Source organism: Saimiri boliviensis, chromosome 12 (genome assembly GCF_048565385.1).
Source record: "Saimiri boliviensis isolate mSaiBol1 chromosome 12, mSaiBol1.pri, whole genome shotgun sequence".
In the NCBI taxonomy this organism is placed as follows: Eukaryota; Metazoa; Chordata; class Mammalia; order Primates; family Cebidae; genus Saimiri; species Saimiri boliviensis.
In genome coordinates this window covers 25,517,387-25,533,585 of record NC_133460.1, presented here as the reverse complement: position 1 = coordinate 25,533,585, position 16,199 = coordinate 25,517,387, and the positions used below count along the sequence as shown (strand labels likewise).

General features: G+C 37.8%; 1 protein-coding gene across 3 annotated transcripts in view; it reads right to left on the bottom strand.

Moving 5' to 3' along the window:
• Positions 1–16,199, bottom strand: part of PARG (poly(ADP-ribose) glycohydrolase) — a 113,807-nt gene that overhangs the window by 48,636 nt on the left and 48,972 nt on the right. For all 3 annotated transcript variants that reach the window (XM_003929993.4, XM_010340604.3, XM_039477817.2), the window contains 3 exons: positions 16,107–16,199; positions 10,079–10,236; positions 1,275–1,354 (listed from right to left, as the gene is read on the bottom strand). In XM_003929993.4, coding sequence (XP_003930042.1) covers positions 1,275–1,354; positions 10,079–10,236; positions 16,107–16,199 — 331 coding nt within the window. The remainder of the gene's footprint in view (positions 1–1,274; positions 1,355–10,078; positions 10,237–16,106) is intronic.

Below are 16,199 nucleotides of genomic sequence, written 5' to 3'. Positions count from 1 at the left end.
TATAATAATTCTACTTAAAATGGCAACTCAAAGTACTGTAAAAACAAAACAAAAAATAAACCAATAGTAATAATGCTAATTAGACCTAGAATGGCCAAAGAAAGTAGTCATCTTTTTAATAAGTCATTACAATGCAAGTTCTAATTTGATTTTATGTCTCATAGGTCCAAATGATTCTGCATTTTAATATTTCATTCAGTACAGGGCACAAAACTAAAATTCAAACTACAAGATAAATAATCCCACATCAAAGAAGCGTACAATTTTCCCTTAAACATCAAAATCCTGATAATTGATTTCTTTCTAAAAATTTAACAATGTCCAACAGCAACACATTCAATGGGGAAAATGCCAAGTACACTGTAATGCAAGAGTAAAAGAAAAATATGAGAAAAATGATCTTAAAATTATCCAAAGACGTTTTAAGACAATCCTACAACCCAGAACTGAAGAAAAGCCATTTCACTTGACGAGCTTGACCTTACCTACTTAGCACAAAGAAACTTTTGAGGTGTACTGGTTTTCACCCACTTGTAGGAAAGGCTACCCATTGACAATAGCTTACATTTATTAAGCATGTACCTTCTTGTTTAATAACTATAACTACCCTACAAGGTATTGGCCATTATTATTTCACAGATGATAAAACTCAAGCTTAGAGGTGTCAATAAACTCGACCACTGTCATTCACCTTCTGAGATAACAGTGGCAATACCAATCTATTATCAGCTGGTCATTACCAGTATTTGTTGGACTGTCTCAGCTGCTATCAGGTTCTGGGTAAGCAATAACGTTAAGGTTCAACAGAGGAAGGTGGAGATACAAAACTCAGTACAAAACAGTTTTATAAGAAATCCACAAAGGGCTTAGGAGGGCACAAAAAAGAGGAACGGGTAGAAAAACAATGAACTAGTTGACTTATGCAAATAAACTAGTGAATACTTCTTTAAATAAAGAGCATCCAAAATTTATTTCCTGGTCAATATAATTTCTCTGGTTTTTATTCGTGAAAATCCTTTGATGTATGTTACAGATTTCAGAGAATATGGGTCTGATTTCAGAGTATGTAAACCCTACCCCACTACATCTGTAGCACACATTATGCTTATACACAACACAAGCATAAAATCTAGGTTATATCGAATCATGACTACTGTTTCAATGTGGTTGGAACAGGAAGATTTACGTTAAACACAAAATGTTCCTCACGTGTCACTTGACTTGAACTGTTTCCATCAGCAAGAAAAATTACAGTAAGAATGAAAGGAATTTACTTTTCTCTGTGACTCTTCTAAAGTAGCAGAAGAGCGTTTTAAGTTTCTCTGGTTTCCTTGATGAACGTCCCTCAAACAACCTAAAAGAGATAAAAAATAAGAGAGTGGAAGATGAGTTAAAATGCCTTAATAATTCACAAAACTACAACCACATTGCAACCAAGTAATAACAAGAAATAATTCTTCCAGAAGACAATTCTGTGAAGATAAGAACTGGAAAATTGGTTTACATTCAAACAGTATCTGGAGAGGACTGAAACCAACTAGAACCAGGCTTCTTCAAAGCTGTTCAAATCAGACAGCATTTGCTACCAACCACATTTCTCCAACCTATCTTCCACCATGGAGAAAGCACTATCTAGCTCCCGAGCCAATTAGGGTCAGTCAGTTAATGCACAGCCACTTTCTCAATGGCTAATAACATTATACTTCATACATTATTAGGTAGTTTGATAACTACCAAAACAGTATCTGAAAAAAAAAAAAAATCCCTGTATTAGCGTTTGCGATGAAATGAGAGTGGAGGGGAACAGGGGTTCCATACACAGGCAGGTATGACAAGATATCAGGGCTCAACAGTCCTTGTTACTTAAACAAATATATTCTATTATAGACTGAATGTTTGTGCCCTCTCAAAATTTGTATGTTAAATCCTTAATCCCTAATGTAGCTAAATTTGGAGATAAGGCCTTTGAAGAGGTAGTAACGGTTAACTGAGGTCATAGGGTTGGGATTCTAATCTGATAGAACTGATGTCATTTTAAGAGAAGGTGAGACTAGAGTACTCTCTCTACCACGTGAGGACAAGAAGGCAGCCACTTATAAGCCAAGAAGAGAGCCGTCATCAGGAACTGAAGCAACAGCACCTTGATCTGCAGCTTCTAGTCTAGAGAATCATGAGAAAATGAATTTCTGTTGTTTAAGCCGCCCAGTTCTATGGGATTTTATTATGGCAGCCCAAGCTGACTAACAGAGCTTCCTTGCATGGTAACCAAAACAGTGTCTACCCTGTGTCATCTAGTTTTCAGCAACCCAGACTTGCATTACTTAATTCAGTTTCTTTTGAAATGACGTGGCATTGTTACTGGTAACATATAATTCAATTTATTCCGAGGAAAGAAAAGCAGGGCTTTAAAAGCATTATGACCTGAGTAAGTAGTTCACTAAAAGATTTCTAACACAAAAGCATGCTTTTGAGCATAAGATCTAGCTTTCCAAAGGCATTTAAAAATTATAGAGACTCAGTGGCTACAAACGATGAGATATTATTCATCTGCCTCTAGTCATGTACTCTGACTTTAAAACCAGAAACCCTTCAAGTAAAAGTCCATGTTAATAAGTGCTGAAATGGGTAATATTCTTCATGATTACAAGAGCAAGCTTATGTAACTATGCTGAGAGGAAAAAGTTAATTTCATGAGAAAATCCTATTGAGCAACTGAAATAAATTAGGAAAAAGGAAGGAAATGCAAATTTCAAATGGTTCCATTTTCAATGATCTGAAATCTGTATTCAGGGTCACTTTCTGGAAAAACAATTTATGTGAATATTTATTTCCTAAAACGAACACTAATGTAGGCTAGTATTTTAACCAAATCTAAAATCAGATCTCTTTTTAAAAACAGTTTAAGACAGCCTGTGTAATAATTTGTACTTATTTAAAAGAACATATCTTTCTGAAATATTTAATACACATACAGCTGCCAGCTGAAAGAAAGGCTCTTTGAGAGTGCAGGTTTCAGCGTGGCTTCTTCTAGAATAGAGTTTATTTAAATCAAAATGATAGCCAAAATGAAAAAGCTACTTAGCAGTATAATTAAACATCCTATATCAATAAATACGATTTACTAAATGAATACCTTAGGATCCACTTCAAAATCTCTTTCTAGGCTCACTATGTAATAGAGGAAATCAGTATGAATATAAAAGTGGCTACTAACTTTTCCTAGAGATGAATTGATGTACTGTACAATTCAATTAAGGAATAAAAGATCCTCTTCAGTAGAACTATTGCATAGTGAGGAGAAAATAGCTGTTTCTCTTAAGAAATAATTATACAAAACGAAGAACAAGCATCCCTAGCTTCCACATGTGATCATCTATGTATAAAACCACATAAAAGGTCACATATTTTATAACCATGATGACAAATTATTAACTTTAGTAGCCTCGTGAGACTGCAGATTTATTATCCTGGTGAGACAAACTTTCCTGGAAGACTTTATGGCTGTTATTATCACCCACTGCAAATGAACACCACTGTTTATTTTGCAGGTCCAAATCTTAAAGGTGCAAATCAAGCAGAATCTCAATGTACTCTGTTTATTCGCTGCTCCAATCCTAACTTCAAATCATTATGCAACCAAATACACTTTCCCATCTTTCTGATAGAGCAGGGGGAAGTGGGGAAAGTGTGGTGGTGGGTGTCGGGGGTAAGAAGGAGAGATAAAGTCAGAGATGAAGCAGGTTTAAAATACTTGTGGTAATTCTCAGACATGGCTGTTGTGAAATTTTAAAGTTTTATGCACAGCCACTCAAATAAAATGAATCATCCTGATATGGAAGGCAAGTAAAAAGAACAGAAACAGACAGGCAAACAGCATGAACGAAGTCATCCCAGGAATGATATATAATATGAGGGACAGCTTTTGGGGGTGAGGAGGAAAACAAAAGAACTGAGGCTGGATCCCAAGAAAGGAGTGAAGGGGGAGAAGAAAGATGGGGCAGGGAAGATAAGAGAGAGGAGAAAGGCTGATAGAAACGGTGCTAGAGACAGAGAGCATGAAGCACAGACACACAGAAAGAAAGACACACACAAACAGGCTCAGAGAAAGTGAGACATTCTCACAATCATTAAGCAACGTTCCCCCGAGACACTTTTTTTTTTTTTTTAACTTCCCAACACCTTTGTTTTTTAATTTAGATTTTTCAAGTCCTAGGTATGTATATTTGAAGGCCTATTTTGAGTCAGCAGTGTGCACATAAGCCAGGTCACAATAACTCCTCTGCATGTAGGGAAGATATTTGGGCATTTAATTAAAAGATAGTTATAGATTATTAAAGAAATCAAACGGAAAAAGCCAGTCAGGCAATCTTACTTTATTCTAAACAAAACCATATTTTCAATGAAAGAAGTCAGTCAAAGGTCAGATACTTATTAGCTGGTGTTTTCCTTTGCATATTTATAAAGAGAAACAGAATTTAATAAAATCTTTCCCTGAATGGAATACTGATATTACTGGAATTTTATTCTAGGTATATCCATCCCCACCGCCCCATAACCCACTATGCCATTTCAAGTTAAGTAATAATCCCATTAGTATACCATAAATCAAGCCTAAAGCACCACAACTTCCATTTTAAAATATGAGCAAGTGATAATCCGGAACCCAACCAGAAAGTCATTCCTGCTCTTCTGTGAGGCACTCTGCCATATGGCCCCAGCAGCATTTTCAATCCAGGGAAGAGGCAGATGTAAAACCCTCCTGGGCTGACCACTGCTGAGACCCACAATTTATCTCTGACCATCTAGTTTCCATGCAAACTCAGAAACATCAATGCTAATCACATTGGAAGCCTTTATATGAATGTTTAGGACCTGAAAGGCAAGCAGGGAAAAAGGTCAGGGGTATTTAACATAACTAAGCAGGGCTGAAAGAACACAGCAATAAATAAAAAAGGGAAGACTTATTCAATTTATTGACGTCAGCCTCCCACCACATACTCTTAGCATTTTTCTTATTCAACTAGCTACCCATACCTCTTTTGAGATTAAATACACACACACTCACACACACACTCACTTTCTTACACCACACACACACCACTCCCTACTGCTAGAAACTATAATTGTAAGTAGAAACTATGCATAGAAGGTAACAAGGCAATAAAATGCTACATTATCAGCTTACCAAATGGCTCATCAGATTAAGTACTGGATCTTTCAGAAGCCACATGAAAGACAGGGGACTTTTGGTTGTTTGCCATTTCTGGAGCACTCTCAGAGCATTTTGCTCATGACAGGCAGTGTGATATAATAAAAGAACACTGAGTTTGAGTAGAAGACAGTGATCAAGTTCCAGTTGTGCTAACAATTCATTTAATCTCCCTGAACCTTATCAATAGAGAGGCTTCCCTACCTAGAAAATTCCTTAGGCAGAATCAAAACAAGCCATCAACAGACAGCATCAGTGGTGATGCACAGTCGTTTTTTACTGTTTGCTAGCTTAGGCTCATTAAAACACATACCATCTCAAAATGAAAGGCAAGGGCAGACATCATGGCTGCTTAGGATTCTCTACAACATTGTGGAGACTAACACTGGCTTACCTGCCTTAATTCATTTTCAGTGTCATGGTATCCAAAAGAACATTCATCAGCTAGGAAGACAAAAATATGTCTGATTTCAAATCTTAAACAGACCTACTTAAAATCTTATCTGGTGAGAATGCTATTTGCAGCAAGCTTAAATCCCTCATTGTCACTCTGGACTTATAAATGGCTTTAATTCATTTAATAGATCAATAATTATTTCTAAGAACAGTTCTAATTTCTGACTAGCCATGAGGTAAGAAGGATTAATTCAGTTCATTCAAAGGGAGACTGTGTAGCAGAATGGTTAAGGGACACAGCTTCTCAAAGACTATATCCTGCATTTGACTCTCAAGTCTATTAGTTAACTGTGTTAACTTGGTGACGTAACCTACCCTCTCTAAACTTCCATCTCATTTTTTAAAAATGAGAGTAACAATTCCTAAGCAATATCTAATTCATATGGTTAATGTGACAAGTAAATGAATTTCAGATAATGCTGAGTAAGCTAAGGTACTTGTGCTAAATTAAGGCATTACATAATACCCAGCCCCCCCACCCAAAAATCAATATTCATTTACATAAAGCAGTTGCATTGTTCTAATTAATATTCCCTTCATTTTAAAAAATGGCCCAGCCTTGAGTCCCATCAAGCCCAACATGCTGATATTCAGAGCTAATCAGCTCAGTCTTCAGGATAAATGACGATGTACAATGAAAAAGATAAACCTGCCATTTCCAAGAAGCCCCAGTCTTCCCCAGTCAGAATTTTGGCTGAAAAACGAAGGTCTTTTAAAATTAAAATATATATTAAAATTAATGTAAATTCTGGTAATTGGTGACAGGAAATTGGAAATCACCAAAGCTAAGCCTTCTCAAGGCATCTTGACTTCTGCCTGTCAGCCATCCAGCACGGGTGGGTCTTTACTGTTGAGTAAGACAGCTGTCAGCATTGCAGGCTCCCCACAGGATTCTGTGGATTCCATTTCTTCCATAAGAAATAAAATGCTATATGCTGAATAGGTAAAATGCGTTAAGTAGACACAATGAAAATGTGTCTATGGAGGTGTAATTGGAAAGAAACTATCTGCACTAGCTTTCTGGAAAAGCCTTAAAAAATCTATGAAATTCCACCCTCAAAATCAATTACAAAAATCGTCTACTCTTATTAACTTGATTTCTGACAACTGACATGTTCTTCCCCTTACCTATTTTTCCTTCTGCATGTAAAAGTAATATATGGGCTGGGCACAGTAGCTTACACCTGTGAAACAGGTTCTTTACATAAACTGCAATTGCAGATTCCAATGCTCTATTTTCTCTCAATTCTGCCCCAATTACTAACAAAATCAGAGGTAAAAGCTATGTTTAATTATATGTGGCTTAAAAAGAAAATGTCTCATAATTCCTAAGACTAAGATATAATATGAAAAGCAAAAGACAACAGACTGAGAACAAAGGGTCTAAGTTATAGTCTTAGCACTCTGCCACTAACCAGCTCCATTACTCAAAACAAGCCACTTAATTTTATTCTCTAATATTTCAACTGTAAAATTTATTTTAATTCATTCAACAAGAAATTATTGAAAGCCTACAATGCATGAGATTTTGTGAAAGTAACAAAGAAGAGGACAGTTAAGATCCCGGTCCCACTGAAATGATTAAATATGCAATTATGAAGTAGGCTAGGTGGTACAGTAGGAAAAGTAGGGGACAGTAAAGGCGCGCATTTGGTTGTACGTACATAAGAAGTACACTGGATGCCTCTCTCCACCCATTTACCAATCCAGCCCATCACTATTACTCTGGCTACCCCTTCAAATGTCTCCACATCTCTGTCCTTTCCCCTACACTATCCTAGCTACCACACTCTCTTTCCTGGTGCATTGCAATAACCTCCCCAATTGAGTAAACTCATGTACTCTGGCCTCTCTCTGCTTGACTCCCAAATTACAATCAAAATAAACTTTTGAAAATACAAATCTGAACATGTGTGTTAGTCTCCCTCTATCCTCATTATCTAATCCTCCAATGACTTCTCATTGTTTTCAGATGGCCTACTAAGGCACAGCATGGTCCAGCCTCCACCTACTTTTGTAGCCGCTCACCTCTCCATGCTCCTTTTCACTCTCTGTGCTGTAGCCACTGTCTTCTCTCAGTCCCTGGGCATGTCAGGTCCTTCTTGTGACAGTGTCTTTGTACATAGCCTTCCCCCTGCCCAGAATGCAATCACCTCTCCTTCTCCTTGACAAAAACTCTTATTCACCCTTTTGTACTTAACTCAAAAGTTACGCCGGGCATGGTGACATGCACCTGTAGTCCTAGCTAGGTGGGAGGAGCTCTTGAGCCCAGGAATTTGAGACCAGCTTAGGCAACATAATGAGACCATGTCGCAAAACAACAACAGAAAGAAAAGTTATTTCCTCAAAGAAAGTTTCCTTTATTAAATTATCATCTTTCTTTAATAAAATGTCATGGTGTGCTGCACCTCTCCAGAGGTACATACAGGCTAGCATAGGAACCTAGAGTAGCAAACCTATCCTATCAGAATCTGAGTCACCAGAAAAACTGATACGTGAACTGAGTATTGAAGGAGGAATAAAAGCCATGTGTAAAAGAGAAGGGAATCTGGTCAGTCGTGAGGTTTGAAAATGAGATAATGCTACATAAAGTAGGAACTCAGAAATTGGCTTATCTTCTCTCTGTAACCTCAAGGCACTTAATACACTGTGGGGAATATTGCAGCTACTCAATGTATATTTGAAATAAATATTGACTAAATACCAGTATCTAAAAACAAACTTAGCTACTGTACTAATTTGGAAAACAGATTAAAAGCATGACCTTTGCAACTAATATTTATGTAACCAAAGAGCATATTATATAAACTACCCTGTTTGCTGACACTAGGATTTTAAAGAAATTTTCTTAGATAACATTATTTTTTCATTCTTTGCTGCCTCTTCCTTAGGTTGACAGTGGAGAGTAACTGTATATAATATCAAATTACCATCAACATTTTAATGTTTGAGGGTCATAAAAATATCACCCAACAATTATGACAGTCTAAGAGCAGCTTATATTCAATTCCTCTGCTATACTTTCATCTGCTAAACACACACAGTAAATGCACTGAAATATCTAGTTTTTAAATGTTTTAATTAAAAATTTATATTAGGAACTAACCAGCTGAATTCTAGAATTCTTCTCATCTTAAGAAAGTGAAATGTTCTCCAATTTTAAAAGGCTCAAGATAAGGCCCTTGGGGCTCACACTCTGATACTGGAGAGAACTGTGAATTCATTTCTCTGCCGCCATGTGGAGTTATAAGAATGCTGCCCATATAAAGTAAGTTGTATTAGAAACAATGATACGCTAGTAGCAATGAGCACACCTATCACCCAGATGTTGGTCTCTAAATACCATTGTATAATAAAAGAAACCAGGAATCCTTGAGAAAATGGTTGATTCCAGGATTGAGGCATGGAAAATATAAGATGAATCTGGAACAATATATAATTCCAGAAAGAAAGGAAATGCTCAAAAAAAGGATGGGGCTTATCAAAAGAACAGAGGAGCCCACCTAAAGGCCAAACCTACAATAATTAAAGCAGTAAAATAAATAATACTGCCGGGCGCGGTGGCTCAAGCCTGTAATCCCAGCACTTTGGGAGGCCGAGACGGGTGGATCACGAGGTCAAGAGATCGAGACCATCCTGGTCAACATGGTGAAACTCCATCTCTACTAAAACTACAAAAAATTAGCTGGGCATGGTGGGGCGTGCCTGTAATCCCAGCTACTCGGGAGGCTGAGGCAGGAGAATTGCCTGAACCCAGGAGGGCGGAGGTTGCGGTGAGCCGAGATTGCACCATTGCACTCCAGCCTGGGTAACAAGAGCAAAACTCCATCTCAAAAAAAAATAAAAAAAATAAATAATACTATTTAATTTAAACTCATACAACAAAATAAATATCCATGAGTCCATTCTGATATTTTAAAAATAGGGGAGAAGGGATAGCTCTTCCTTACAATGAAATTCAATTAGCAAATGTAGAAGAGGGAAACAGGAAATTCACAACAGGCAAACACTATGGTAATAATCATTGCAGGCAAGATCCAACAATGGATGCTAAAATCAGTAGGAATAACAACAAAAGTTCCTATGAATAATCAAACTGAAGAGGCATGTGGAGTCCAGAGAACTGAGAGGAAACGTCTGAGAGGACAGAAAGAACATGGGTCCTGGAGTATGACAGGCCTGAAATAAAACCTCAGTTCTGTGACTTACTAGCTCCTGGATCCCAGTCGAGTTATTTCAACCTTGATGAACTTTAAGCACCTTGTTGGCCCAATGGTGAAAATGTCACTTAAGTACTGTAATAAGACAATTGCATATAAAGTTCTTGGCCTGTAGAATTCACTAAAAATATATTATTTGTCCCTTCCACCTTTGTCTTTTCCATTGCTAAAGAGGTGTTTTCTGAAAACATACCGATTGAAGTTAATGTCTGGGTAACTAGAATACTCCGATTTCATCTTAGCATTTCGTCGTGGAAATGTGCAGAAAAAAGCATTAGCTAAAAGACTGGCAATCTGTTCCTGTGACATTGTGATGGAATGATTCATCTTCTGTTTCAGGAGCGGTATTGGCTGATAAAAGAAACAAAAAATATAGACGAGAAAAGCAATAATTAGTTTAGCAATTTCAAAGCAGAGGCACCAAATTGCATTTACTAAATTATGGCAGAAATAATTTCAGGCCATTCTTGAATCCTTAAATCAGCAATATTATTAAAGTCAAGAGTAGTTTATCAGGGATGATTGAGAAAATGTACTTACTTGACAAACTGCAGATTTCTAATCAATAGTAATGATAGTGAAGAGAATATAAAACATTACTTACTAGTGAAAAACAAGATTGCTTCAGCAAGTAAATAAAAATACATTGTCCATATAATGAAAAATGAAAATAAAAGATGAAACAAAAATATGTAACATTGCTTAAGCTAAATTTTTTTCTAATTTATATTAAAAATTATTGGCCAGAACAATCTTTCTTAGTCCTAAATAAAATGATCTAAGGAAGATAAGCCGGGTGCAGTAGCTCACGCCTGTAATCCCAGCACTTTGGGAGGCCGAGACGGGTGGATCGCGAGGTCAAGAAATCGAGACCATCCTGGTCAACATGGTGAAACCCTGTCTCTACTAAAAAAAAAAATACAAAAAATTATCTGGGCATGGTGGCACGTGCCTGTAATCCCAGCTGCTCAGGAGGCTGAGGCAGGAGAATTGCCTGAACCCAGGAGGCGGAGGTTGCGGTGAGCTGAGATCACACCATTGCACTCCAGCCTGGGTAACAAGAGCGAAACTCCATCTCAAAAAAAAAAAAAGATCTAAGGAAAGTAATTCAACAATTAAGTCTTTACCCTCTTTTTCCAAATTACACTTCATGCTGACAATTTCTTCATAAGAAATGTAACTTCATTAAAGCAATTAATAGAACATGTAAAAACCACTATACAGACATGTAAGTTTTAACAAGATAGACATTTCTTACATAACCAAACATTCCAAGTCAAGGAAGATGCAAGAGACTTTTTCTTCAAATCTTTTATGTCTAAAATGTCTTCTAGTTATACCACCAAATTCACTTACCTTTTACTGTCAGTATAATCCACACGACCTCAGCATTGTGTTCGGTCGGCTTTATTCTGTTTGTAAACCAAAAATAAAATTCTAAGCCCCCCAATCGACTGAATAAACCCCTCCTCTATGCCAAAGGGATTCCAAAGTTAACCTGAAACACTAGTCCACACCACGATAGGAAGGGTGGGTCCAACATGCCTCACTATATGCTCCTCATATTAGAATTCAGCACAGTAACCAGCATTAACATTAAAACAGAGACCTGAACCGATTAAACAGATTTTTTGTTGTAATAAGACTCAATTCCAGCCTAACTCTAGTACAGTACCACATGACAAGATAGCAGGCCCTGGAAGAATACCCCAAAATATATTTCACTGACATATGTTTTGAAATAGCCCTCAAAAGCTGTCTGTTGGGAAAATCTACATTCTGTAGAGAATGCCTATTCCTTTCCAGGTGAGAAGTAGGAAAAAGGCTGGTACCTTTTTAGTTCCAATAAAAGCCCTGAGCCTGGTACCTGGAGCTTCATCTCCGTGATAAAACCTTGGTCTCCATAAACCCTTATCTTAACCCAGATATTCCTTTCTATGAATTCCAGGTCTTTAGATAATAACTCTTCCAATTGCCAATCAGAAAAATATTTGAATCTACCTATGACCTGGAAGCCCTCCTTACTGACTGATACACATTTTATTTTTTGGGACCGTGTTTTGCTCTTGCTGCCTAGGCTGGAGTGCAATGGTGCAATCTCAGCTCACCGCAGCCTCTGCCTCCCAGGTTCAAGTGATTCTCCTGCCTCAGCCTCTTGAGTAGCTGGGATTACAGGCTTGTACCACCACGCCCAGCTAATTCTGTATGTTTAGTAGAGAAAGGGTTTCTCCAGTTGGTCAGGCTGTTCTCGAACTCCCGACCTCAGGTGATCCACCTGGCTCAGCCTTCCAAAGTGCTGGGATTATAAGCATGAGCTGCTCTGCCTGGCCCAATATCTTATTGCCTCTCTAAAAAAACCAAGCTATAGCCTGACCATCTTGGGCACATGTTCTCAGGATCTCTTGGGGCTGTGTCAGAGGCCACTGGTTACTCATATTTGGCTCAAAATAAATCTCTTCAAATATTTTACAGAGTTTCACTCTTTTTGTCAACATATTTTAAATGTTAAACTATATTTTTAAAGACATGCAGAAAAAAATCAAAGACCAACTACTAGTTTATCCGTCAGCTGTTAAGTTTCAAAATGCTCCCACAGAATATTTCGAGATGCTTTTCCTTCTCCCCTGCAGTAAGACCCAGAACTAAGAGTTTCAGGTATCTGTATTCATCTCAAACTGGCATGCCTAGAGCAAACTGTGCTGATCATACTTGAGGAGCTGACACCCAGAATGAACCTGAGGAAAGGGCAGGCAAGACAAACCAAAACAGCAGTGCTAGAAAAAATAACAGATTAAACTTGCAATTCAACTATTTCTCTTGGGAAAATTCTAAGGTAAACAAAAAGCAAAAGGTAAAGAATCTATTTTTACTATGTTATACAAATTCTCTCCCCTTCAGGTCTTAGCAATCACCATTTCTGAGAAAAAGAAAATAGAGAGCTCATACTGATCTCCATTTTCCATCCTATGCATTTATTCACAACCAAGCAAAGAGTTTAGAAAAGGTGACAGTGTATCAATGGCTTCAAGCAAAGTGCTGCTTCGTTTTAGTAAGAAATGAGTTTTTAACTACCATTTACCAAGTTATTCAGAAAAATAATTTTAAAAATTAATGGTAAATATTTCATGCTTAACAGACTTCAAACACAAACATTTCTTGTCTCCCAAATAAACAAATAGCATAATTTTAAATAGAGTTAATGATTTCTGCTCTCTTAGTGAGAAGAAATGCCTAAAAACTCATTATTTGGAGAAATGAGAAGATGTAAATCTTATTGTCAAGCGCTCAGCTCAATGAAATAAGAGGCTGGTTTACTGTGAACCAAGATATTTCAAATAGTTCCTGACCAAATTTGTTTCCTTTAATTTTTTTTTATAAATCTAAAATTTAATCTTTAGATTTGGCCTACAGTTCTCCAATGTGATAAATTATTAAACACCAACATACACAATTTAACTTGCCACAAGACGTATTTTGATCTCAAATAAAAACCTTAACTCTCACAGCAGAGACTGACTTTTCAACAGATGGCAAAGCACAGAATTAAGATGCTCTCCCCATTGATATGCTAATGGAGAAAAAAGTTGTTGAAAGAAGCCAGGACAAAAAGCTGAGGGCCCAGGGATCTGATTTTTGGTTCCACGGGACTTGTTATAGCTTACAAAGTTAGATGCTTTTGAATAAAAATTTCTCATTAAATAAAATACAGAAACTCTTATATGCACAAGGTAAAGAGAAGAGGATTAAGTGGCCCACACCCAAAGGCTACGTACTACCTACTATTGATTATGAATTACATACTGAATTCAAAAAGCATGTAATTAAGCACCATGCAAACCAGGGACACAAAGAGGATCTCCCTTGAGAGAGACTATAATCCAGTGGTAAGAGATATATAATGACAAGAATTACAAAACAATGATTTGAATGCTTCAGGAGGGATGAACCTTGTATGGGAGGCAGGGAAGGCTTCACAGGGGAAGTAACAGATAGGCATAACTAGGAGGTAGTAAGAGATTTTACTAAGTAAGGAGAGAAAGGAAAAAGAACAAACAGAATATGATCAAACAAATAACTTCCAATAGAAACAAGAAGAAGGTATGTTTTAAAATATATTTCCACTGCCCAATAGTAAAACTTATTTCAGACACAATGCATTACTGAGGTGAAATTAAAGTTACATAAATTGAAAACATCACACTGAAAAACACTTCATGGGTCTCAACCGAAGGTGGCACAGTCCAAGAAGGCATTTGGACATGTGTGAGTTGTTTTCTGGTTGCCCCAATGACCCTATCTGTGTGTTTTTGGGTGTCCTAACGACATACTGCAATGAATGGGATCATGATACACATTCAGAAATCGTTCCACCCAAATGTCCATAGGGCCCCTGTGGAGTAAGGTGCTAGTAGAATTCTGGCTAGCAGCCATGTAGCAATAGGGGATGGCCCTAGAAATACAAGAAAAAGGCAAATTCAAGCATTGTTGTGAGAAACAGGAATAAAATTATGAAGAACAAAACAAACCCTGCGGAGGTTTGAAAATACATTCACAAATTCTTTGATGCTCCTCTCTTTAAGAGGTGGAGTCTTGGGTGCAATGGCTCATGCCCGTATTTCCAGCACTTTGGGAGGCAAGACGGGCAGATCACATGAGGTCAGGAGTTTGAGATAAGGCTGGCCAAAATGGTGAAACCCCGTCACTGCTAAAAATACAGAAAAATTAGCTGAGTGTAGTGGCGCACACCTGTAGTCCCAGCCACTCAGGAAACTGAGGCAGAATTGCTTGAACCCAAGAAACAGAGGTGTGCAGTGAGCCAAGATCGTGCCACTGCACTCGAGCCTGGGAAACAAGGGTGAAACTCTGTCTCATTCACACACACACACGAAAAAAAAGAGGTGGAGTCTAATACCCTGTTCCTTGGGTATGCGCTAGCTTGTAATGAACAGAAAAATAGCGGAAATGATGTTGGGTACCCTGAGAAAAACAGGTCATAGAAGACACTGCAGCCTCCTTACTCTCTCCTTTGGATTGCTTGCTTTGGGGAAGTTAGCTACTATGTTATAAGGACAATCAATCAGCCAATAGAGACGTCCATGGCAGGGCCTTCTGCCAACAGCTATGTAACTAAGACAACTTAGAGGAGTGTCCTGCAGTCCCAGGTAAGCCTTCAGATGACCACAACCACAAGAGAAATCCTGATCCACAACCACTCAGTCAGCTAATCTGCTCCCAAAGTCAACAAAAGCTGCAAGATAACACGTTTATTGTTTTAAGCTATTAATTTTGACATAATTTGTTATGTAGCAATATATAATTAATGTACTCAAAATAAAATACAGGATTCTTTATTTTTAAAAGTTAAGGCCGGGCACAGTAGCTCACTCCTGTAATCCCAGCACAGGGTGAGCCAATCACCTGAAGTCAGGAGTTGGAGACCAGCCTGGCCAACATGGTGAAACTCCATCTCTATTAAAAATACAAAAAGTAGCCGGGTGTGGTGGTAATCCCAGTCACAGCTGAGGGACGAGAATTGCTTGAACCCAGGAGGCAGAAGTTGCAGTGAAGTGAGATTTGTGCCAATGTACTCCAAAAAAAAAAAAATAGCCAGGTGTGGTGGCACATGGCTGTAATCACTTGGGTGACTGAGGCAGAAGAATTGCTTGAACCTGGAGGTGGAGGATGCAGTGAGCCAAGATTATGCCACTGTACTCCAGCCTGGGTGACAGGGCAAGACTCTTGTCTCAAAAAAAAAAAAAAAAAAAAAAGTTAAGAAAGTGTCATTAACTCATTTGTTATAGAATACATCACTTTGGGGGAAGGTGAGGAAGGAGTGGTTAGTATTAAGCCATTGTGAAAATACGATATTCCAAATCCATTAGTATGTTTTGAAATAATAAGTATTTTTTAAAGTTAGAAGTTGTTTAAACAAAGAGAAAAAAGTCTGATTAAACAAGCTTCCACAGTGTAAACAGAAGCTGAGGAATGGAATGCTGCATTTTTAATGTCCTTTTATAGCACTCTCTACCCTCTAACCTTTTCCTTAATACAGCAAAATTACGAACTCTTTGGCAAAAACTGTTTCCCATCCCGTGTGTCTCTCTCTCTCTCTCTCTCTCTCTCTCTCTCTCTCTCTCTCTCTGTGACCTTGGCCATTCAAGTTTAAAAAAAATTCAACTGTCAGTCTCAAGAAAGCTACTGACGAAGCTACATCCACTAACCTGGGTGCAAATATTTGGCAGACAGAGTGCAATTTTCACCATATCAGGCAAAATGGACTGATATAAATGTTGAGCTTCTGCTTCTTCAAGTAC